Here is a 26,485-nt window from a genome sequence, read left to right as displayed (position 1 = left end):
ACGATATAGTGGTACACGGGCCCACCAGTGAAATCCACGACGAGCGCCTCAACATGGTCTTCGCAGCCCTGTCCAAGCACAAGCTAACTCTCAATGCTGAGAAATGTGTCCTCTCTGTGCCAGCCATCGACTTCGTGGGGTTCCGGCTGTCAGCGAGCGGTGTAACTCCACTACAATCCAACGTGGACGCCATTCAGGCCATCCCTGAGCCCAGCTCGGCCACCCAGGTCGCCTCCTTCCTGGGTATGACAAGTTACTACCTGAGGTTTCTTCCCCAGTACTCTGCGACCACAGCCCCCCTGCGCCAGCTGCTGCGTAAGGACGAGCCATGGGTGTGGTCAAAGGCATGCAGTGACGCTGTGCGTGATCTCAAGACTCAACTGACTTCACCACCAGTGTTGGCTCACTTCGACATCTCCAGCTCCACCTTTGTGACCTGTGACGCATCAGCCACAGCGATAGGGACTGTGCTGTCTCAAACCCAGAACGGTGTGGAGAAGCCCATCGCCTTCGCCTCCTGTGCCCTCAACCTGACTGAGCAGCGGTACTCCGTGGGTGAGCGTGAGGCATTAGCCTGTATCTGGGCTTGTGAAAGGTGGCACCTCTACCTCTATGGCCGCTCCTTCACCCTCAGGACAGATCACCAGGCCCTGACAGCATTGCTGTCCACATCTGGGACAGGCCACAAACCCCTGAGGCTGCACCGCTGGTCTGACCGCCTCCGCCAGTAAAACTTCAGCCTGCAGTTCACCCCAGGCAGAGACAATGTTGTCGCCGACCTGCTCTCTCGCTCTGTCTCCACCCCAGCTCCACAGACGGACACTGACTGTGTGGAAAAGGACATTGTCCAAATGCTACACACACACCTCCAGGCCACTGTCTCTCTGCAGGAGCTGAGGACAGCCTCCGAACAGGACCCTGTCCTCTCCCAGCTCCGCACCTACATCCAGAACGGCTGGCCTCACAAGGTCCCAGAGGAGCTGGCTGCGTTCGCCTGAGTCAGACAGGAGCTCTCCTGCTGGAACGACACCTGCGTGGCACGTGGGTTTTGCACAGTGGTCCCAGCTGCTCTCCGTGCACGTGTTTTGAATACGGCGCATGAAGGCCACCTGGGCATTGTGAAACTGAAACAGCGCTGCCGAGACCTGGTGTGGTGGCCGGGGATAGACAGAGATATTGAGGCTCTGGTGAAGGACTGTTCTGCCTGCCTTGTGAGTGGCAAGACTGGCCACCAGGCTCCCCCACCCCTGCAACCTCTCGCCTGGCCCTCTCAGCCCTGGGAACACCTGCAGTTGGACATTTGTGGTGAGATCCATGGAGTTCCCCACCACCAACGCTTCATGGTGGTCGCCTACGATCTACACTCAAAATGGCCTGAACTCACCACTTCCGGCACTGTGACCTCACAGATCATCATCGACTTCCTGGACTCTCTTTTCTCTCGCTGGGGCCTCCCAAAGACCATCACCACTGACAACGGCCCTCAGCTGGTCTCTGCTGAGTTCACTGCTTATCTCGAAAGCAAGGGCATCCGTCATATACGCACTGCGTACTACCACCCCCAGGCCAATGGCGGCGTTGAACGTTTTCACCAGTCACTGAAGAACGGCCTCAGAGCACACATGGCCCAAGGGTGCACTTTCATGCAGGTCATCCGTCACACTCTGCTGCACTATCGGGCCACACAGCACTCGACCACAGGCGTCTCCCCAGCCTCTCTCATGCTAGGCCGGGAACTGTGCATGCCCCTTGACAGGCTCCGCCCCTCCACAGCTCAGGCACCTCCCTCTGGGGTCAGAGCCTCAGTCACTCGTCAGCAGATGCGGATGAAGCAACGGTTTGACCAGTCAAAACGAACCAGGGTGCCAGACATCAATGTGTCAGACTGGGTCAGGGTCCGCAGGCCCCACAGGGACAATAAAATGGCTTCATACTGGTCCTCTCCTCTCCAAGTCACCTGTCAGCTGGGCCCAGCCACTTACTTCCTCAGCGATGGCACTCGGTGGCACTCCAGTCGTCTACGGAAGGTGTCAGCTCCGCCACACACAGCTGGTGACACAACCTTAGCCATTCCCTCAGCATGGCTAGACGCCCCGGGGCTTCATGCAGCTCCTACACGGGCCCCAGACATTCCTGGGCCTCAGCTTCCCCTGCCTTCTCCCTCCCGAACCTCGGCCTGCCCAGCCTCAGGCCGCCCCGCGACCTGTTCGCACGCGTTTACGCCCTGGCCACCTAGAGGACTTTGTGTCAACCTTTCATGTTTGAAATCCTGCCGGGGGGGGGGGGGGATGTTATGTCTGCACACATCGACAGTGCTGCATTTGATTTGGTGCTGTTGTATTGTGCTGGGATCGATTGGTGATGCCTGCGGGCTCTGGGTTGTTTGATCGGGTCTGCCTTTGATGCTGTGTCAGTCTAAATAAAGAATGCCACGGAGAGGTTGTGTCGAGCGACAGCGCTGTGTCCTGACGTGATTTCTAAATATAATACCACCCTCGTACTGCATGCGTTCGCCAACTGCATCTCTCCAGCCGGCAGTCTCGAAGGAGACGCCTCCCCACTTTCGTGACAAGGCGACTCCAGGCCGAACAACTGTTTTTTTTCCCGACACACCAGAGACGTATTCACGTGACGAACACAAGCCGACTCCGCCCCCCTCCCGAAGACAGCGTTGCCAATTACTGCTGCTTCATCGAGTCCGGCCATAGTCGGATCTGACGAGACCGGGGCGCGGGGCGCGAACCCCGGTCCCCAGTGGGCAACTGCATCGACACAAAGCCGATGCTTAGACCGCTACACCACCGCGGACCCATTAAACGTTGTTTTTTTTTCACATAACAGCTTGACCATCGAATTGCGAGTAACAAACTTGACTATCAAATTGCGAGTAATGAACTATAAATAGATAAAAATAAACAAAAATGTATATCTAACTAATTAACCACAATAACCATGTGGCGGTTAAAAGTAATGTTGTTTGTTTACAAAGTATCCAAATGTGCTTGCTTTGGGGAGGGGGGGGGGCCCAAGAAATGCTCTGCCTAGTCAGTGTAATCTATCCATTTTATCCGGCCCTGAGCGCGTGCGCCCAGAGGCGTGAGGACATAAAGAGCTGATATGCTGAAGTGCGGGAACGCGCTTCATGAAGTAGGGGGCAGTGTAACATCCACGGATAAATAGACTCACTAGCCCTTGGCCAACGGCTCGGACCCTTTAGTCGACTGGTTAACTTAGTCGCCTGTGGTGCGGGAGACCCGGGTTCGCGTCCTGGCTGCGGCGGTTCCCGGACTGCCCCCCTGCTCACCCTTGGCGGCGGTGAGCTTGGCCGGGTCGAGGCGCGGAGCCCGAGCAGACTGGTGGGCCAGTGGTGGCGATGTGGTGCTCCACTCCGTGCTTGATGGTGGAAGACGAGAAGGTGGGCTGCATGAAGGCCGGAAACTCGGCGAGAAACCGGAGAAAATCGTCTTGCGGTGGAGAGCTGCGGATGATTTTTGAGGAGGCTCACCACTCTGGTTGCTGTTGAACTGCCGTATTTTGTGGCGTCCGCGGTGATTTCCCGCAATGCGAACTGTGCTTCTGTCTGGGCGAACCAAGCCGAGGCTGACGACTCCCAGAACTCCGGAATCTTCAGAGAAACTGCATTAGTCGTCATGTTCATCAAGAGTTGTCTCTGGAACCGACCAACAGACAAGCATCGGGATCACCAATGTGGAAATTGCAGGAAAGTAGAGACGGGAATTTCTCTGATTGACTACGAACGCGTGTGTTATTTATTCTTCCGTACAAAATCACAATGCGAGCAATATGGCGCTGCTCCAACAAATAGCCCTCGCTCCGCCCTGTCAACCCAGAAACCCTTTAGTGAAGGGCCCGTGTCCGCTACAATATCACAGAAACGAAGTTGAAACTTTTATAACTGATGACGATGACGTAACCCTATAGTAGTAGTAGTCAGTGATTAAAGTGGGCCGGAGCTACCCGGATCCCGACACCGGCACTTCCCCTCCTCCCCCAAGTCAACCGGAGCTGAGATCCGGCACTCTAGACAGGAGTAATTTCAACCTTTTTGTCACAGTAAAATTTAAAACAAAAAACATGATGCAGCCAATTCACAAGCATTACAAAATAAATCGCAAATAAAGTCGTTCTTCTATTTTTATACTACTTTACTTTTTCTAAAAGTTTGAATGATATCGCGTCCTCACGTGACCCGCACCTGGCTGCTGTGTGGCTTCACCAGACTTGACATCAAAAGAGACTGGCTTCACACTCACGGGTCAGGGTCAGTTCACCGCACCAGGCAGACCAGACTCGAGAGAGCGTCAACCTGCTACCTGCACTATTATCTTGGATTGGGGGGCACAAAGAGTGAGTATCTTCAGTGTATTTCCGATAGTATTTCCAATAGTTTAGTCTAGCTAGCTCTGCTGTGGGTTTCATTCAAGCAACTAACGTTAGCGAACGTAACGTTAGCTAGCTAGCTAGCTAACTAGCTATCTTCCACCCGGTAACGTTGCTAGCTAGTTGCTGACGTTGCTGGCTAGTTGTTTGAATGCTGCTAGGTAAGCTAACTATCGGTAGCGTCCGGTAACGTTACCGGTAGCTAGCTAGTTATGTTTGTCCAACCTTAGCTCTGGCCATGCAATATTTTCATTCAAATAAATAACTAGCTAGCAAACGTTAGCTACCGGTAGCTATTATTAGCTAACAATGCTAACGTCGGGACTACTGGACCAGTGGTTAGCTAGCCTAACGTTAGCTAGCTAGCACTTTTGCCCACCTCTCTAATACAGAGATCCCCCACTTACCAAATCCCACTTTAACCCCCAGTAGTAGTAATAATAATATTATCTCATCTCATCTTCATCCGCTTTTCCGGGGTCAGGTCGCGGTGGCAGCAAGCGAAGTAGGGCACTCCAGACGTCCCTCTTCCCAGCAACGCCCTCCAGCTCCTCCTGGGTGATCCCAAGGCGTTCCCAGGCCAGATTGAACATGTAGTCCCTCCAGTGTGTTCTGGGTCTACTTCGGGGTCTCCTCCCAGTTGGCCGTGTCCGGTAAACCTCCAAAGGAAGGCGCTCAGGGGACATCCTAATCAGATGCTTGAACCATCTCAACTGGCTCCTTTCGATGCGGAAGAGCAGCGCGGCTCTACTCCAAGCTCCCTCCGAATGTCCGAGCTCCTCACCCTATCTCTAAGGCTGAGCCCAGACACCCCACGGAGGAAACTCATTTCAGCCGCTTGTAACTGTGATCTCACCCTTTCGGTCACTACCCAAAGCTCATGACCATAGGTGAGGATTGGATCGAAGATTGACTGATAAATTGAGAGCTTTGCCTCCTGGCTCAGCTCCTTCTTCGCCACAACGTTCCGGTACAATGTCCGCATTACTGCTGATGCTGCACCAATCCGCCTGTCAATCTCTTGCTCCATCCTAACCTCACTCGTGAACAAGACCCCGAGATACTTGAACTCCTTCAAGTGAGGCAACAACTTTATCACGTGCATGGATAAGTAGACATGTTGGCCCTTGGCTAACAGATCGGACCCTTTAGTCGAGCGATTAGCGACGTCTCCCGCGGTGCGGGAGGTATGGGTCCGCGTCCCGGCTGCGGAAGTTACTGTGGTTGCCTCCCGAATTCTCTGTAATTTATTATTATAAGCTTTATTTGTATAGCGCCTTTCATACATAAAATGCAGCTCAAAATGCTTTACATTAAAAACAGGGGAAACAATAAAACTCAACAACAATACAGATAAAACAAGTTAAAAACAATAAAACACAGACCTAGGCAAAAAAGATTAAAAGGCAAGAAATAAAACCACAGTACAAGATAAAAAATAAGAATAAAAAGAAATATAACTGTTACGGCTCGCCAACCCCGCGCCGTGGCCCGCCCACCCCGCGCCGGCAGCCAATCGGCTCGTCAGGGCCGGGCTTAGTCATCAGGGCTGGGCTTAAGTTTGGTGGCCTCCCACGCGCCCGTTGTCAGTTCGTGTTGTAACCTCCTCGCAGTAGCGGCCACTCTCCCCTCACGGTCCTTTTCTCTCCGAACTCACCCCAGCCCTTGGTTCATGTTTTTCCCTTGCAAAGTTTCCCCGTGGAAGTATCCTGCCGTGTTCCCGTTTGGATTACCCGCGAGTTTTTTCCCCTTGGACTTTCCGTTTTTCCTTGTCGCTCATTGCCTTCCTATGTTTGACTATTTGTACGCGTAAGGAATAAAGTACGCCAGTTATCGGCTAACCCCATCTCTGTCTGGTGTCGTGCGCTTGGGGTCTTCCACAAACCCTAACAGTACGAACTGACCATGACGACCCCAGCCGACACAGAGAGCGTACCGGCCAGCCCGCTTCGAGCGGCTCTCATCGGACAGATCCAACTGACTAACTCCCACACCCAGCAGCTAGAGGCGGCCTCCGCCGCGGTGAGAGATCTTCAGACTCGGGTCCCGCCCCTCCAGGCCTGTGTGGGTAACCTAACGAGGCAGCAGGCGGCGTTGGCGAGCCAACAAGCAGAGATCCCGCGGCAGTTGCAAACCATCACGGCGGCTCTCACCATCCAGCCGCCGGGCCAGCCTGACCCTGGAGTCGTGGGTAACCCGCCCCCTGGGCCCGCGGCCCCGGTTAACCCTGTGGGGCTCAACCCAGTTCCCCGGGAGCCCTGCCTCTCCAGCCCACGACCATTTGATGGCGACTTTGAGACCTGTGCCACGTTCATCATGCAGTGTGAGCTGGTCTTCCTGCACCAACCCAGCATGTTCACGTCTGATGCTGCCCGGGTCGCTTACGTGACCAACCTGCTCACAGGCCGAGCAGTTCAGTGGGCCACTGCTTCCTGGTCCATGAAGGCCAGTTTCTGCCTCACCTACGAGGCCTTTGAGGCGGAACTACGGAAGGTTTTCCACCATCCAGTCGGTAGCCAGGACCCTGGTGCTCGACTGAGCAGTATCCAGCAGGGCAGTGGCAGTGTCACAGACTACTCGGTGGAGTTCAGGCTGGCCGCAGCTGAGAGCAGCTGGAACGACCGGTCACTTCGGGTCACCTTCCAGAGAGGTCTCAGCGAGGCTGTCAAGGACCAGCTAGCCACCCGGGAGGAGCCCACCTCCCTCGAGGACCTGATCAAGCTCGTCATCCGCATCGATGGATGCCTCTTGGAGAGGAGGCACGAGCGAGCCCTGCAATGGATCCCCGTCCATTCCCCAGTCGTCCAGCACTCTTAACAGGATCCCTACTCCTGTTCGCCCCACTTTCCCTGTGGCCGTTTCTCCCCCCGCGCCCCAGACCACGACGGGGGAGGAACCTATGTAGCTGGGGCACACACGCCTTAGTCAGTCCGAACGGGAGGCCCGGTTCAAGGCGGGTCAATGCCTCTACTGTGGCCAGAAGGGACATCTGATCAGCGGCTGCCCCACTCGGCCAAAAGACTAGGTTCACTGGGGCCCCAGGAGATCCTAGTGAGCCGACTTTCCTGTTCCCGCCGTCCTGCCCCGCAGGACCATCTAGTTAGTGTTACCCTGACCTGGGCTGACCAGCGGCTCACAGTGGTTGCTCTCCTCGACCCGGGGGCTGATGAGTGTTTCCTGGACTCGGAATTTGCTGCCCAGGCTAACATCCTGCTAGAGACGCTGGAGAAGCCCATGGAGGTCTTCGCGCTGGACGAGCGCTGCCTGGCCAGCGTCACCCAACGCATCCACCCTGTCTCTCTCACCATAGCAGGTAACCATGTGGAGAGACTTCGGTTCTACATCATCCAGTCCCCGTTAGTCCCTGTGATCCTAGCGCGCCCCTGGTTCGTGCAGCATGAGCCACACATCGCCTGGGCCTCCAGTACCATCATGGAGTGGAGCTCCTCCTGTCATCCCCAATGTCTCCAGGTTGCTCCCGCCCCATCCCCCCGACGTGCCCCTAGTACCCCGCCTCCTGACCTCTCCTCTGTTCCCCCCGAGTACCATGAGTTAGGTGAGGTTTTCAGCAAGACCCGGGCCCAATCTCTTCCTCCTCATCGGCCTTATGACTGTGCTATCGACCTCCACTCTGGGGCACCCCTTCCCAGCAGTCGTCTGTACAGTCTGACCATCCCCGAGAAAGCTGCGATGGACGAGTACATCTCCGAGTCCTTGGCAGCGGGGCTCATTCGGCCCTCGTCCTCCCAGGTGGCAGCTGGATTCTTTTTCGTGAAGAAGAAGGACGGGGGCCTCCGACTCTGCATTGACTATCGCCAACTCAATGAGATAACCGTCAAAAACAAGTACCCCCTTCCTCTCATGAGTTCCACCCTTGAGCCCCTCACCCAGGCTACAGTCTTCACTAAGCTGGACCTCCGGTGTGCCTATCATCTGGTCCGGATCCAGAAGTGGGACGAGTGGAAGACAGCCTTTAAGACGCCCCGGGGTCATTATGAGTACCTGGTCATGCCGTTCGGCCTCACCAACGCCCCGGCGGTATTCCAGGCTCTCATGAATGACATTCTCCGCGACATGCTCGACGAGTTTGTGGTGGTCTACCTCGATGATATCCTCATCTTCTCCAGGACCCTCGAGGAACATGTCCAGCATGTCCGCCGGGTACTCGAACGTCTCCCCCGGAACCGGCTCTTCGTCAAGGCAGAGAAGTGCCGGTTCCATTCCCCTTCCGTTGACTACCTGGGCTTCGTCGTTGAGAGGGGACAGACCCGGGCCGACCCCCGCAAGATCCAGGCTGTGGTGGACTGGCCCGATCCCACATCACGGAAGGAATTACAGAGCTTCCTCAGGTTTGCGAACTTCTATCGGAGGTTCATCCGGAACTACAGCTGCGTGGCAGAACCTCTCACCAGGCTGACCTCCCCCTCCCAGCCGTTCATCTGGTCCCCGGCTGCCTGCTCTGCGTTCCAGTCCCTCAAGGAGAGGTTCACCAGCGCCCCGGTCCTGCTCCACCCCGACCCCAAGTGGCAGTTCATCGTAGAGGTGGACGCTTCGGACACCGGGTTGGGGGCTGTCCTCTCCCATCGGTCAGCGTCTGACCAGAAGGTCCACCCATGCGCCTTCTTTTCTTGCCGGTTCCTCCCCGCCGAGGAGAACTATGATGTCGGGAACCGGGAGCTGCTGGCAGTGGTGGCTGCTCTGGAGGAGCGGCGCCATTGGCTGGAGGGGGCGGAACAGCCGTTCACCATCTGGACGGATCATAAGAACTTGACGTTCATCCGGGCAACCAAGCGCCTCAATGGTCGGCAGGCACGGTGGGCCAGCTTCCTCAGTCGGTTTGACTTCATGCTGACTTATCGCCCCGGGTCCCGCAACACGAAGGCAGACTCCCTGTCCCGACAACACCCAAGGAGAGGCCAGCTACAGAGGAGTCGACTCCCATCCTTCCTGAGGTCAGGGTGGTTGGCGTGGTTACCTGGGGCATCGAGACCGTGGTCAGGCAGGCGTTGCGCTCCCATCCCGCCCCGAGTCACGTCCCTCCACGCCGCCTATTCGTCCAGGACGCAGTCCGGCCCCAGGTTCTCCAGGGGGGCCATGCCAGTCAGTTTGCTTGCCACCCGGGTGTCCAACGCACCTTCACCTTTCTGGCTCAGCGTTTCTGGTGGCCCACCATGAGGAACGACGTCAGGGACTTCGTAAGGGCCTGCTCCGTCTGTGCTCGCAGCAAGGCCTCTCACCAGGCACCCGCGGGTCTGCTGCAGCCCCTCTTAACTCCAAGCCGGCCCTGGTCCCATGTGGCGTTGGATTTTGTCTCCAGACTGCCTCCCTCCCAGGGTAACACTGTGATCCTGACAGTAGTGGACTGCTTCAGTAAGGGAGTGCACCTGGTGGCCCTCCCCAGACTCTCATCGGCTTCTGAGACGGCGGACCTCCTGACGAGCCACGTGGTCCGTCTCCACGGCCTTCCCTTGGACGTCGTCTCGGACCGAGGGCCCCATTTCGTCTCCCAGGTATGGCGGGCCTTTTGTAAGGGGTTGGGTGCCTCTGTTAGTCTCTCCTCTGGCTATCACCCACAGACTAAGGGACAAACAGAGAGGATGAACCAGAGCATGGAGTCTGCCCTTCGGTGCGTGGCTGCCAAGAAGCCCAGCTCCTGGAGCCGGTTCCTCCCCTGGGTCGAGTATGCCATCAACTCCCTGGTCAGCTCTGCCACCGGCCTCTCACCTTTTGAGGTGTCCCTGGGCTACTAGCCGCCTCATTTGGTGCGCAGGAATCGGAAGTGGCGGTTCCCTCCGTGCAGGCCCATCTGAACCGGTGTCGTCACGTCTGGGAGGTGACCAGAGCTGCTCTGCTCCGGGCAGCTGAGCGCACCCGTTGGGGAGCCAACCGACGCCGGTCCCCAGCACCTACGTACCAACCAGGCCAAAGGGTGTGGCTGTCCTCGAAAGATCTCCCGCTTCAGTCCACCGCGAAGAAGCTGAAACCCCGGTCTGTCGGGCCCTTTGAGATCAGGAAGGTTCTCAGCCCCGCGGCAGTGAGTCTTAAGCTTCCGGCTTCCTTGAAGACCCATCCTGTGTTTCATGTGTCTCGGGTTAAGCCTGTTTCCCACAGTCCTCTGATGCCTCCGGCCCCGGCTCCGCCTCCCCCTGAGATCGTGGATGGGCACCCCCAGTGGAAGGTCCGCCGGCTGCTGGACGTCCGGCGCCGACGACGGGGGTTCCAGTATTTAGTGGACTGGGAGGGCTACAGTCCGGAGGAACGTAGCTGGGTCTCCCGCCAGCTCATCCTGGACCCTGGGCTGCTCACTGAGTTCCATCATTCCCATCCCGACAAGTCGGGCAAGTCGCCTGGTGGCTCCCGTACTGTACTGTTACGGCTCGGCCACCCCGCGCCGTGGCCCGCCCACCCCGCACCGGCAGCCAATCGGCTCGTCAGGGCCGGGCTTAGTCATCAGGGCTGGGCTTAAGTTTGGTGGCCTCCCACGAGCCCGTTGTCAGTTCGTGTTGTAACCTCTCTGCAGTAGCGGCTACTCTCCCCTCACGGTCCTTTTCTCTCCGAAGTCACCCCAGCCCTTGGTTCATGTTTTTCCCTTGCAAAGTTTCCCCGTGGAAGTATCCTGCCGTGTTCCCGTTTGGATTACCCGCGAGTTTTTTCACCTTGGACTTTCCGTTTTTCCTTGTCGCTCATTGCCTTCCTATGTTTGACTAGTTGTACGCGTAAGGAATAAAGTACGCCAGTTTTCGGCTAACCCCATCTCTGTCTGGTGTCGTGCGCTTGGGGTCTTCCACAAACCCTAACAATAACGTGGAATTAATTAAACGCAAGAGCATAAAAATGGGACTTGAGCTGATTCTTGAAACTATCTATGGACGCTGCTTCTCTTATTTGTTGGGGGAGTCTATTCCAAGCCGTTGGTGCATAAGAACAAAATGCTTCTTCCCCATACTTTTTGTCGTTCATTCTAGAGACATTAAGCAGGCCAGCACCAGAGGATCTAAGAGAGAAGCCCGAAACGTAACCAGATAAGCAGTCAGGTATGAGGGTGCTAAACCATGTAGAGCTTTAAACACAAGTAAAATAATTTTAAAATCAATTTTCAATGCTACAGGAAGCCAGTGCAAAGATGCTAAAACTGGAGTTATGTGATCTCTCATCCTGGTTTTTATTAAGACCCTTGCTGCCGCGCTCTGTACTAGTTGCAGCCAATCGATACTTTTTTTGGGATAAACCAGTAAGAAGTGCATTGCAATAGTCTAGACGCGAAGAGATAAAAGCATGCGTCACCTTTTTTGGCGTCTTCCAGGGAGAGGTAGGGTCTAATTCTAGCAATATTTTTAGGTGAAAAAAGACACCCTTTGTAACATTGTTGATATGTGATTTAAAATCCAACTCAGAGTCAATGATGACACCCAGGATTTTTTCAACAGTCTTATTCTGTACAGCCAGACTTCCCATTCTACTTGATATAATTTCTCTCTGTGCACAAGTACCTGTTATGAGAATTTCTGTATTGTCTTCGTTCAATTTGGGAAAATGTTCACTCATTCACTGTTTAATACTAGACAGGCAATTCATCAAGGGATTGAGAGCATTGGGGTCATCTGGCACTACATATAAATATAACTGAGTATCATCAGCATAGAAATGGAAATTCACTCCATGATTACAGCTAATTTTCCCAAGCGGCAGCATGTACAGATAGAACAATTAAAGGACCAAGAATGGAACCCTGCGGAATACCTGAGTCGGATTAGCTCCTGATGAAGCTCGACGACCCTTTGGCCTTGTGTTCACAACCATAACAAGGAGCCGACTGTAGCTCCTATATTTTTGCAGCCTTGTGTTCACATCCATGGCAGCCGAACAGACTGCCTTTCCAGTTCAGTGACCGGGCAGAGGAGTTCAAAACAGTCTTTTTAAAGGGAGACATTATATCATCGTTCTCTCTTTCTGTTTTAAGTTCCTTCAGGGTGAAGATGTCCAGGAACGAGACGCCAGAGAAGTCCAGGATCGGGCTGTGGAGCTCCACTGCGGGCACACAGATGTTGTCTTGTTGTTACTGCAGTGGTCTCTGACTCTGCAGCGCTCTCTGAAGGGGGCTTTGCCTCGCTGTCTGGCAATGATCAAAATAACAGTTGGTCAAGTTCGAGTTAAATATGAATAGTATTCCAGCTCATTCATAAGGCACTTTACAGTTAGATTAAATTTGTAAGCAAATTATGACATAATAATCAATAGTAACAATCATCCTGTAGACCACCATGTTTCTGTGTTGATTATTATTGCGGTAATCAAATTACGGTGAACTGTGGCCTTAAAGTCCGCTACAATATCACAGAAACGAAATCGAAACTTTTATAGCTGATGGCGATGACATAATAGTATCGCTTAATCATCCTGGAGACCACCATGTTTCTGTGTTGATTATTATTGCGATAATCATTAAAAGAGCGCAGGAGCACGTTGAGGGGCTGATGAATGAAGAAAATGAGAGAGACAGAGAGAAGGTTGGATGATCGGGAAGGGTGACGGAGGAATAAGTGAGGGCAGCTATCAAGAGGATGAAGAGTGGAAAGGCACTTGGTCCAGTGCTTTTCAAATTTTGTTTTTGTTATTTTTCGTTCCTTTCCCTCATTTTATTTGGGGTTTTTTCTGTTTTTTTTAATTGTTATTTTTTATAATATTTCATTGACGTGGTTGGGAAGGAACACTGGGTGTGCCAAAAAACCATACAAATACAATATCAATGGAAATGATTGTCCCTCCATATTTTGGTAACCCCCCCCCGCCCCCTCGCACCCAAACCTCACCCATTAGCGATGCAAAAAAGGTTAAAAATAAAAATTATTATTATATTAATTATATATAATTACAGTAATAACAATTATAAGATAAATAAAAAATACAAAATACAAATAAAATAGGTTAGAGAGCTTCACATCAATAAGATGCATTCAATTATCTCATAAGTACCAAGTTCAGGAACATGAAGTACAGAGCACCATGTACAAATGATCAATTAGTAGTCATTTCTATTTAAATAAGTTATGCTTTATGATGTTATACATTTTAGTGAGTGGAGAAAAATATACTGTAAGTATAATAGTCTACACTGATACACAGCATCAAATTAAAATTAAGACATATAATTCAAATAATAATAATAACAATGACAATAATAATAATAACTTTATTTATATAGCACTTTTCTAAAACAATGTTACAAAGTGCTTTACAGAGAAATAAAACCAAACAAGGCAACAATAAGTATAAGACCAAATAGGTAAGAGTAAAAATGAAAACAGTATAAATAAATAAAAACAAATACCAAACATTTATAAAAGCTTTCATTAAAACAAAAGTTTTAAGTCATGAATGAGTATGGGTCATTCATTTTCTATAACAAAATTAATTTCAAACAAGTCATGGTCCTAATATGAAATGAAAAATCCAACTCCTTAAAACTGATTAGATCAAAATCCTGAGTTTATGTGCTATTTTTGACGCATATTTGTCTGTCTTTTGCCATGTCTGTGCATGCATGTGTGTGTGGTTATTTCCATCAGGTGATTTTGCATCCTATGAGACCACGCATGTCCCCAGCGCAAGGTGGTGTGTGGGTAGCAGCCATCTGGATAATGGCCACCTGCTTTTCTCTCCCGCATGCCATCTACCAAAAACTCCTCACTTTTGCATACAGGTATGATGATACAAACATACACAGCCAAATTCACAAAAAACCCCCCCCAAAAAAACAGTCAGTCAGTCTAACTTGATTTATATTAGGGGTGTGCTGATACAAGACGTTTTGGCCGATACCCGCCGAAACGTCTATCCATGTTCGACGCAGTCGTAATAATGAGAGGAACAAGTTTGGTGAGAGGTTGCACAGTTGTAAGGATGTCAGGTTTCCAGGTGGTATATTAAATTAGTTGTGGAGTGGTCTTTTGGAGACAGGGGCGGATCTACAGGGTGGCAAGGGGTGGCAGCTGCCACCTCTGGGACAGTCTTGCCACCCCTGTTGCCACCCCATTTATAAATCAGATAATATGTTTTTAAAGTATATTTTATGTACATGCATGGTGAAGGTCAATGAGACCCGCACCAAACTCATCTCAAACAGAAGTTGCCGATTTAGAATCCCCCTCCCCCTCACAGGCGCGGATCTACAGGGTGGCAAGGGGTGGCAGCTGCCACCTCTGGGACACAGTCTTGCCACCCCTTTGCTACCCCAGGAAAAAATCTCTAGATCCACCACTGTTTGGAGAGGTACCCCCTCTTGATATTGCAGTGTAACAGCTTGCCCCTGGGCAACAACATTTAAGTGCCCCCCCCTCCAGTGATTGCATTAAAGCCATCATCATCAAGTGCATTTTAATAATAAAATATCTTAGTCATCAAGTGCATTCAAGAGAAATTATGAACAGATGCACAAATGTTCAATATGGTTTTATTATTTATCTTATCGCTATCAGAAGCAGGTAATTACTGGTTGGAGTAAAAAAAAATCCATATCGTGCATCCTTAGTTGTAAGAGCGTGTTTAACTAATCAACACTTTCTGCTAAGGCACAATCATTTTATGGCTCGATTTCATTTAGCAGATGGACCTTACATACTGGCCTTCTTTCTTGACTTTAAATATGCAGACTGGTGCACAATATCCTCAAAATCAAGACCTCTAACAAGTTCATGTTCCAGGATTGAAAGTGAAGAAAGCTGTCTCTGTGACATTGTGGTCCTTGGCTCATTTTTTACTCGTTTTAAAACGGAAAATGACCTCTCACGCTCACAATTTGAGATGGGCAGTGTTAAAAGCATTCTTAGTGCAAGATACATATTAGGAAACGTTGTCTTAAGACCATTACGCTCAAGAATTTGCAACAACTGTGCAGGGGAAGACTCATTCTGTACAAAATGAGTGAACTGTAAGAGTTCGTCCACCAAGGACGTGTCCAGGTCTGTGGAGCTAAGCTTCGCAGCTCTTTCACGCACATCACGTTCATCACAGTCCCTCTCAAATAAAATGCTTAAGAGTTCACACACATCTGTGTAAGCATCGATCTGTTTTGATAGGCAGGAAGTGAGTCTGTCGATAATGACATAATATGTTGCAACTTTAAATCTCAGACTGCCATTAGTAAAGGTGGTTTCGCCGTCATCGTCAGACTCGTCTGCAAATCTCTTTTTCTTACACGTCGAATGTCAAACTGGTAGCACTAACAGAGCGTGCTGATTCTTCCAGCTTTGCAAACTGATCTCGTATTTGAAGCATAATAAAATGAATTTGAAACCATAATACTTACCAATGGGCTTGCTTTCCTGGACTTGAGAGGGCCTGGTTTGACAGAGGAAGGCAGAGCTGGCTGGACATGAGAGAGCTGGGCATGACAAATGAGGGCAGAGCTGGCTGGACATGAGAGAACTGGGCATGACAGAGGAGGGCTGTGCTGGCTGGACATGAGAGTGCTGGGCATGACAGAGGAGGGCTGTGCTGGCTGGACATGAGAGTGCTGGGCATGACTGAGGAGGGCTGTGCTGGCTGGACACAAGTGAGCTGGGCATGACAGAGGAGGGCTGTGCTGGCTGGACATGAGAGAGCTGGGCATGACAGAGGAGGGCAGAGCTGGCTGGACATGAGAGAGCTGAGCATGAAAGAGGAGGGAAGAGCTGGCTGGACATGAGAGAGCTGGGCATTACAGAGGGGGGCTGTGCTGGCTGGACCTAAGAGAGCTTGGTATGACAGGAGGGCTGACATGGACCTTACTGTGCTGCAGAACAAATCCAATATACACTTTCATCTTCCTCTCCCTATTCACTTCCCAATCCTGATGCTGTCTCATCTCCTAATGGCATCCTTTCTCACTGATGTTCTTCCTCATCATCCTGGTGATCAGTCTTATTTACTACAAAATGCAAAATACAGAAAAATCGCATTAATGCAGTAATAAAGGAAAGCTAGTCTCAACACACCTATAGGAAAATGTTTTGGTCCTTAAACTTGTTTCAGCACTCATCAAAACTCAGGTAATTGTAGTTATATGTAATAACTGCAATGAATTTTAAATAGTCATACTTATCAACAAATACAAAATCAAAATAATATACAAACAATTATATTAATTATCACGCTCACCTTGTAAATTAATTCTATCCTCCTGTTTTTCTTGGTGAATTGGGCAATCACTCTGTCATACCAGCAAGGATTTTTTTCTTCCAGACTTGATTATTCTCCTCTCAATTGCTAGCACTGCCAAGTTTCGAAGTCGTTCCTGTCCCGTAGTATGTCTTTATAGACGTTTCAGACATGAAAAGCTCCCCTCCACACCAACTGATGTTACTCCAATTGTTGCAATTAAGCACACGAGCCGATAAGCCTGTGGCATTGCCATGTCCAGCTCAGTAGTTCTTAAAAAAGCTATGAGGTCACAAAGCTTGCCTTTGTTGGTATGAAGCCCCCTGTCTGAGTACAGAACTTGCAACTCTGCCTTCAACCTGTCTGAATGAAAGAAATGCCCATAGCCTTTCTTTAGACACTCAAATCAAAAGGGAAATCTCTCGCCATGTCATCAAATTTCACTAGATTGAGCAGCTCAAAGAAGCGTGTGTTATCCATGTTAACATGGGTGATCTGGTCAATCAAGTTGTTCAAGACAGCCATCCCTGTAATGATGCTTGGGATCTTGAGCGTTCCCTCCGCATCATATTTTCCTGTGATGATGCTCTGGCTCCTCTGTCATGCAAGCATCTTTTGCATATAGATAGCTTGGAATGATGCCTCAGACTTCTTCTCCTTTACAAAGGACAGAGGAGACCCAAATCCTTGATTTGCAAAAGACAACATCTGCTGCTTTCTGTCGCATAATATCGAAAACCACAGCTGTCTCATAAAAAAATCTGCTGATATGTATATCAACAGCATGAAAACAAAATCAAAATCCTCCAAGGTTCTGACTAACCCATTTGCAGTACTGATTGTGTCCTCGTCTGTCACGCTGTCTGATTCATGCTCTCAAAAGTTGTAAGGTAGCGTTTCATGATTGTTTACTACTGTGATGCCAATGCGTGTGACGAAAAGTTCCAGCGTGTGGGGGCGTTTTTCTTTTTGTTTTGTTTTTTGTAGCCTGGAGCAATCATTGTCCTCCAAAAAAGTCATCCCCTTTGTTGGCTTGCTGAAAAATGTTGCAAACCCTGACAAAGTTGCAAAAAAAAAAAATCTTTGCCTCCGGTATGCATTTTGCTCCTTGACTCAGCACGAGATTGAGCCGATGCGCATAGCAATGAACAAACCCGGCGTAGGGTGCTACTTGTTTCACTTTCGCCTGAAGGCCGTTCAATGAAGATGCCATCACAGCCGCGCCACCATACGTTTGACTAACAAGTTTCTGTTTGTAATCGTAGCGAGCCATCTCTCTGTCAATGAAATTAAAGACCGACTCAGCATCCCTGCCCCTGGCACATCAAAGAACCCAATGAAACGTTGCTACGTTATTCCCGCAGCATCGACATAGCGGACAATTGTGGACAACTGGGATTTGCATGAAATATCGGTCGTCTCGTCTATCTGCCATGAAAAGAAAAGAAAAAGGCGCAGCGGCAATCTCACTTTTTATCTCCTCCTGAACGGTAGCAGCAACGGCTCCAATCAGATCATTTTGTATGGTCTTAGACATCCCAGAAAACACAGTGGACGATTTCAAATGAGCAGCCAGAACATTACCATAGCGGGAAAACACTTCTACCGTCTCTCTGTAGTTTCCTTTATTATCGGACTTTTCACTATCATCATATCCTCTAAACGCCTGCTCCTGACGACTCAATAATGACACCGAATCAATCAACCTTTTCAGAATGTCACGGTTTTCCGGACCGTGTCATTATGCTTTGCCAATTGGAGACGCTTGACTTCATCAATCACAGTATTGTAGCAGCAATGTAACGATCGGTACAGCAATGTAACGATCACGGATGAACAGGCTCGGTAGCCCTTGGCTAACGGGTCGGACCCTTTAGTCGAGCGGTTAGCGATGTCACTTGCTGTGCGGGAACCCCAGGTTCGCGTCCTGACTGTGGCAATTCGCGGGGGCGTGAATCCCAAAGGAAGGGGGCAATGTAAGGATCACAGATTAATAGGATCGGTCGCCCTTGCCTAACGAGTCGGACCCTTTAGTCGACTGGTTAACGTTGTCGCCCGCGGTGAGGGAAATGCGAGTTCGCATCCCGGCTGTAACGGTCCTGCCGGGTTGCCCCCCGAATTCACTACAGTATCAATCCTCACATTTCCCAGCACTCTTGATTGCACGGCTGCACTGACATGCTCCTCTGGTTTTTCATGAAGCTTAACAGATTTGTCAAAATTTCGTAGATCCTCAAATCCATCTCTTGCAATCTTTGAAGAACACCCATCTCCTGAAGCAGCACACGTAAACATCACGCAAGGTCAGCAATACAAGCGGTTTGTTAGCACACTCCCTGTTAGCCACTCCACCTTGTCATACCTAGAACACTTATAACTCCGATTTACCTAGCCCACTCTCTGCACCAGCTTGATGGGGGCTTTGGTCTACCCTGTGCCTTCACTCCTAGTTTTTCCTGATAGGAGATTGAAAAGATTCCCGTAGGACCCGGTCCACGATGTTTGCGTCCATCATAATTCTTCTTTGCAAAAATTGCGAAAGACAGGACAGGAGCTAGCTAGGCTAGTAGCAAGCTAGCTAAGCTAGTTAGAACAACCAACGTTAGCATACAGTACAGGGCTACTACATGAGGTCAAGATCAAAAATGCAAACATAAAGATGAACAGTAAAGATCTGAACAGATTAATTATTATAATATTTACAATATATTGTAGCGAATTCGGGGGACAACACAACCAGAGGAACTGCCGTGTTGAGATATAACACCAGTGTATTTGTATGACTATGTGTTACTGTGTACTATTATTTTGTTTACGACTTTGTTTGTCTACAAGTGGGCGGTGTTGCGCTTGCATGCGCGCATTGATTACGTCACTGAGACGCCGTTCATTTTCTTCTTCTCCCAAAACTACCGAATAAACGGAGCCTGCATTTTTCCCTCCAGCAGAAGTTCGGTAGTCAGTACGATTCTTTATAACGGTTTAATAATCCACTTCATCTGCGCAGAGATAGACATAAAGTATTAGTCTAGTCTTCTAACAGGTTATGGGCCCAGATAACGTTGGATTATTTAGTAGCTTGATAAAAGAATTACACGAAGTGTGATAACCTCGGATGTCGGGATGCGCACAGGTTAGCACGGAGTGGCAAGTTAGCAAGTGTGAAGCTAGTTAGCATCGAGAGAAGCTATCGGGAAGCTAACGGAACGCTAAGCTAAGCTAACGCTACCTAGGGAGATGGAGCGAAAGAGCAGGTGGCCCACATTCAACGGACAGGCCGATGAGTATGAACTGTGGGAAGAGCGAATGCTCTGTTGCATGCATGGTGTGGGGCTGAAAACCACCATCCTTACCGAGCCCGTGGGACCTTTGACAGCGGAAGAGCAGGCCCTAGACGAAGAGCGGAACGCGGACGCCTACTGCGCATTGGCGCCTTTATTGGACAACACAAGCTTGGGACTGATCTTCAGAGAAACGAAGAACAACGGTAGAGAGAGTCTACGAGCGTTGCGGGAACATTACATTGGTAAGGGCAGACCCGGGATTGTCACTCTGTATGTAACATTGACTGGGCTAAAGAAAGCTGATAATGAGACGATAACCGAATACATTATCCGAGCTGAACAAATCATTACGGCTCTCAAAGGGGCGGGAGAAGCACCGAGTGAGGGACTAATGATGGCCATGGTGATGAGGGGGTTACCTGAGAGATATAAGCCATTCACTCTAATGGTGACACATGGCGACAGTGAGTTGACATTGGGACAATTTAAGGCCAAATTGAGAACCTTTGAGGCGGCAGAAGATGTAGCTAATGCTACAGCATCGGACGAGACGTCCGAGAGGGTGATGAAGGCCCACGCAGCGCCTAAGAAAAAGCCAGTGAAACGCTGTGAGGGAGAAGATGATCAAACGGTGTGCTGGCGATGCGGTGACAAAGGCCATCGGAAAACGGACTGTTCACGCAGCGTGTGGAGCAGCTTCTGCCGGATCAAGGGTCACACGGACAAAGTGTGCAAGAAGAAGGACCGCGCTGATGGAGCCAGGTGTGCACGCGAGCAAGGTGGCGGCGGCGGTGGTGGTCACGGAGCAGGTCGAGGTCAGGGACCGGGGAATGCTGCGGAAGAAGAGAACTACATCTTCAGAGTGCAGGCTGGAGAGACCAGCTCAGCAGGACCAGGACGACGGCAACAGTTCAAACCAGGATTGATTGTGGACTGTGGGGCTTCTTCCCACATAGTCAATGATAAGAAAAAGTTCAAGAGCTTTGACAGCTCGTTCGAGCCAGAGAAACACTGCATGGAGCTGGCGGACGGTAAGCGCACCTTTGGTGTGGTGCAGGGCAGGGGAGATGCTACGGTATGTCTGCTCGACAGTGAGGGGCGACGGTGTAGAGTGACACTGCGGAACGCACTATATATTCCATCGTACCCCCAAGAGCTCTTCTCTGTGAAATCTGCGACAGCACACGGAGCCAGTGTGTTCTTCGAAGAGGGCAGAGGTGCCCTGATGTCACCGGATGGTACCAGGTTTGACATTTTTGTACAGGGGAAAATGTACTATTTGCAAACTGAATGTGTTGTTGAAAAGTGCCATGTGAGCCATGATATAGAAACTTGGCATGAGATAATGGGCCACTGCAACTATGACGATATCATAAAGCTACAGGACATCACTGATGGTATGCATATAAAGGGTAAAGTGTGTAAACCTGACAAAGAGTGTGCAGTATGCATAGAAGGGAAGTTTACCCAAAACAGGAACAGGAAATCTACAGACAAAGCCAAGACACCACTGGAGTTGGTAAACACTGATTTAGCCGGTCCTGTGGCAAACGAGTCCATTAATGGTTTCAGGTACATGCAATCATTTACAGATGTGTGCACAGGGGCTGTGTGTGTTTATTTCTTAAAAACAAAGAGTGACACAGTGCAAGCGACCGAGAAATTTCTGGCAGATGTAGCTCCCTATGGGACAGTGAAATGCATAAGGTCGGATAATGGAACTGAGTTTACAGGCAAGGAGTTTCAAACCCTGTTGAGACGGAACAAAATAAGACATGAGACGTCCTGCCCATACTCTCCCCATCAAAATGGCGTTGCAGAGAGAGAAGGACGCACACTATTCGAGATGGCAAGGTGTATGCTAATAGATAGTGGTCTACCAAAGAGCCTCTGGCATTATGCTGTACAGGAGGCAGCCCACACCAGAAACAGATGCTTCAACAAGCACACAGGCACTACGCCATACACGGCAATGACAGGAAAAAAGTGCAACATGGCTAGAATGCAAAAGTTCGGGACAGAATGCTATGCTTAGCAGCAGGACAAGGGAAAGTTAGATTCTAGATGTGAGAGGGGGCGTTTTGTAGGACACGACAAGAACAGCCCGGCCTACCTAGTCTACTACCCTGACCAAGAGAAGGTACAGAAACACAGACTAGTTAAATTTGTACACAAGGCAACTAGTGAAAATGAGACTCAGACACCAGGTCTGCACCCAGAAGACTGGGTAAGAGAGAGAAAGTCTGTTGAGACAGCTGCAACTCAGCCTAGAGTACAGAAAAATGTACAGACTGACGGTACACAGTCAGCACCCAAGGATGATGACGAGGAGCACCCAAGGGTGACGTCACAAGCCTCAGCCAGTGGGAGGTACCCCCAAAGGGAACGCAACCCTCCGAGATACCTGATTGACTATAGTCAGGGCGACAGTGATGACAGCTCACTCACTACTATAGATTATGCATACAGGGCAGTGTGCGGTGTCCCTCTGACCTTTAAAGAGGCCATGGAATCGCCAGAATCAGAAAAGTGGTCCAGGGCAATGGACGAGGAAATGGAGTCTCTAAGAGACAACAAAACATTCACCCTTACGAAATTGCCAGAGGGCAAGAAAACAGTGGGAGGAAGGTGGGTGTATGCGATAAAGACAGATATAGACGGACACGACAAGTACAAGGCTAGATTTGTAGCAAATGGATATAGCCAGAGAGCTGGGGTGGATTATGGAGAGAGACTTTCGCCGACAGCCAACCTAACAAGTGATCGAGTGCTTCTACAGAAGGCGGCTCAATATGACTTGATTTTACACCAGATGGATGTAAAGATGGCCTATCTTCATGCCCCCATAGACTATGACATATACATAGAACAACCTGAGGGTTATATTGAGAAGGGAGAAAAACTAGTGTGTAAACTAGAGAAGTCAATCTACGGCCTCAAGCAGTCTGGCCGCAATTGGAACTTACTGTTACACGAGTGTTTGACAGGTGATGGTTTTACACAAAACCAATCAGACCATTGTGTGTACTCCAAGGAGTCAAAGGAAAGGATGTCATTGGTGTATTGCCCTACAGACGAAATGGTTGCGGATGTAATGACGAAGCCCGCATCCAAGGTAAAACTGAAGACATTTGCTAAGGCAATGTTTGGTGTGTGAAATGTGAGTGGTATGGGTTATACCAAGTTTCTTTTCATTTGTTCTATGAATATGAAAAGGTATACAGTAAGCACATGATTCATAAGTGGGAGTGTTGAGATATAACACCAGTGTATTTGTATGACTATGTGTTACTGTGTACTATTATTTTGTTTACGACTTTGTTTGTCCACAAGTGGGCGGTGTTGCGCTTGCATGCGCGGATTGATTACGTCACTGAGACGCCGTTCATTTTCTTCTTCTCCCAAAACTACCGAATAAACGGAGGCTGCATTTTTCCCTCCAGCAGAAGTTCGGTAGTCAGTACGATTCTTTATAACGGTTTAATAATCCACTTCATCTGCGCAGAGATAGACATAAAGTATTAGTCTAGTCTTCTAAAATGCCGCGGCCGGGAAGAGAGCCTGTATCGCCCGCACCGCAGGAGACATCGCTAACCGCTCGACTAAAGTGTTAGACCCGCGAGCCAGCAGCCAGCGTGTCTTCTTATCCATGCACGTTACACTATATACAAGAACCACCAAAAAAAAACTACTACAGTAATCAGTAATTTACTTTAGGCTAATCTCTTTTTCTTAAATTTATTATCTTATCTTTCACCGCGCTTCGAATACCAAAAGGTATGACGAAGAGTGGAAAACAAGTCAATATAGGATCGGAAAGGCTAAATTGGTGTTCTCTGATTGGTTAGACGGGTGTCAATCATTTTCAGGTTAAGGAAAGACTGGGTGAAGCACTGCTTCACTGGGTGGGCATTAAAACGCGTCATAAACCATAACTGTCCAGTCAACAACGTGTAAGGTAATACGTCAAGTTCCATTCACGTACATTGGGTTAGTGAAGCAGAACACTCCTCTGTGTCACCGGAGAGGGCGCTGTTTTGCACAATACCCACGATTTTTTTTAACAGTGACCCTTTTTTTAGTCATTCTAAAAAAAAAGAAAAGAAAGCTGTTTTATGTGATATGTATATTATATTTTTTTTTTTTTTTTTTTGATGGACTGCTTCACCTCTGCCCTATAGACACGGTTGGCTGTGTATGTGGGTGGCAAGCCGGATGTGGATATGCGTCTTGGTCGCTGCACTAGCGCCTCCTCTGGTCGGTCGGGGCGCTTGTTCGGGGGGGGAGGGGGAACTGGGGGAAATAGCGTGATCCTACCACGCGCTACGTCCCCCTGGCGAAACTCTTCACTCTCAGGTGAAAAGAAGCGGCTGGCGACTCCACATGTATCGGAGGAGGCATGTAGCAGTCTGCAGCCCTCCCCGGATTGGCAGAGGGGGTGGATCAATGACCGGGACGGCTTAGGAGAGTGGGGTAATTGGCCGGGTACAATTGGGGAGAAAAGGGAGGGGGGGGGAGCAAAATTAACTAGTTTTGCATTCCTGCATTATAGATTTGGTCGAACATTTTATGCTTCGTTGAAATGATTATGTAATACTGTTTGTCTACACAGAAAAGGCTTAATGTAAATAAACTGAAGATTTATGGCTCAGAAACGATGATGACATAATGTTGTGCAATCAAAATTGTTTGACATCCACTTTTTTTAATCATATCGAGTCATGGCTGGATAGTATCGTGAATCCAATATTGTAAATCGAATTTAGCAATTAAACATCACCCCATCCACAGTACATGGAGATACACATGTATAAAATTTGTAGATGGCGTAACATAATCCATCTTTATCTTTTGTCATTCTCTATCCCATCATTGTTACTCTCATCCCACTCTTTTCCCTTTTGTGTACCTGCAACCCATACCACCGATTACACAATCTCTCTCGCTCCTTTTATTTTGTCTGTTCTGGTTCTCCTTACTTCATCACTCGATTTTTATTCACCATACTCACCTATGTTGGTGCTCTGCCCCCCCCCCCCCCCCCACTTGACAGGGAGAAGGAGCGCAGTCTATGCGTCCCAGACTTCCCGGACCCCTCGGACTTGCACTGGCAGTACATCGACCTCTTTACCTTCATCCTAGTCTATGCACTGCCGCTCCTCATCATCACTGCAGCCTACACAACAGTAGCCCGTCGACTTTGGCGCCGCAACACTATCGGTGACACCACAACGGCCCAGCATGCCACCCAGAGACGAAAGCGCCGGCGGACTTTGGCTATGCTGCTCTTGGTTGTCGGAGTGTTTGCCATCTGCTGGTTGCCCCTCAACTGTTATGTGGTTCTGCTTTCTAGCCAGGCAATTCACTCCTCCAATGTCCTTTACTTCTGTTTTCACTGGCTAGCAATGAGCTCCACTTGCTATAACCCTTTCATCTATTGCTGTCTAAACCCTATCTTCCGCCAAGAGCTTAGGGTACTATTTAGCATATGCAGAAGAAGAAGGCAGGTAAGAGTAGGGGATGTGCCAGATAACCACGCTGCCACTGCCTTTGCTCCTCACCACAGAACAGCCTGCCCCGACAACCACGAGTCCTCCAGACCGAGTCATGTGTCCTCACAGCCTAGCCATGCCTGTTCACAGCAGAGCCACCCATCATCCAATAAGTTGCACAGCCTTGAAGATACGCATATCCTGTTCAGTGCCAGACAGGTGCTCTCAGGCAGAAATGACATTGTCTCAGTACAACCTATTGAAGCTGTGATCTAACTATAAAAACACAGCTACCACAATGTTGATGTCAACAATTGATCTGTTTTCGAACGTTTTAGCCTATATTTGGTCTTGTGTTTGATTCCAGCCCATTTGTGTGGAGTTTATGTGTTCTCCCTGTGTTTGTGTGAGTTTTCTCCAGGTACTGCAGTTTCCTTCCATTGCCCAAAGGCATGCATGCAATTGGACTCTCTAAATTGCCCATTGATCTGAATGGTGTGTGAATGACTGAGTGTGAGCTCTGTGATGAACTGGTGACCTCTCCAAGGCATCTCCTTGTTTTCTGCCTACTGACTGCTGGGGTAGACTTCAGCCACCGTAGACTCTAACTTTGATCTGATGAAAAGTAGAGATGATGGATGGAAGGAGGGATGGCTGGAGTTGGAGATGAAGACATGCAGCATCCTCTGTTGTTCCTCAGCCAGATTCAGACCTGTAATAGTGTGTTCAGGCTTTATCCTGCATGAGCTCATCTGGTTGATCTGCAAGGAACTCCAGAGTTTGAGATTGTAAATCCCACTTAAGACCTTTCCCTGGGCACTGCGTGGCGGCTGCCCACTCCTCCTAGCCACATGGCTGCCCACTGTTTCAAGTGTATGTGTGTTGGGATGGGTTAAATGCAGAGGACTAATTGGAAATATGTAACAGAGTCACGTGATGGCTTTAAGTGGGCTGGTACTAATAGCTGTGGATCAAAAATGAATAAAATCGTAACTGCCAATATATTCTTCAAAGAACCACATCCAAGGATGTAGGGTAGCACTCACCAATTTGAAAAAGGACAGGGACAGTGCCTCATTTCCACCAATTTATTTTTGGCCTACTAGCAATTCGGCCTACTTCTACAGGCCTTCATCAGAGCAATGTTCTGATGAAGGCCTGTAGCGCAGTGCT

At 49.5% G+C, this 26,485-nt stretch overlaps 1 protein-coding gene across 1 annotated transcript in view; it reads left to right on the top strand.

Moving 5' to 3' along the window:
* The window catches only part of gpr83 (G protein-coupled receptor 83), a 33,220-nt gene extending 7,632 nt beyond the window's left edge, over positions 1 to 25,588 (top strand). Inside the window, exons 3-5 of the mRNA XM_056280507.1 lie at positions 13,968 to 14,101; positions 19,894 to 19,896; positions 24,874 to 25,588. Coding sequence (XP_056136482.1) covers positions 13,968 to 14,101; positions 19,894 to 19,896; positions 24,874 to 25,588 — 852 coding nt within the window. The remainder of the gene's footprint in view (positions 1 to 13,967; positions 14,102 to 19,893; positions 19,897 to 24,873) is intronic.
* The last annotated feature ends 897 nt before the right edge of the window (positions 25,589 to 26,485 follow it).

The sequence above is a fragment of the Lampris incognitus genome, chromosome 5 (assembly GCF_029633865.1).
Source record: "Lampris incognitus isolate fLamInc1 chromosome 5, fLamInc1.hap2, whole genome shotgun sequence".
In the NCBI taxonomy this organism is placed as follows: Eukaryota; Metazoa; Chordata; class Actinopteri; order Lampriformes; family Lampridae; genus Lampris; species Lampris incognitus.
This window is presented reverse-complemented; position numbering and strand designations above follow the sequence as displayed.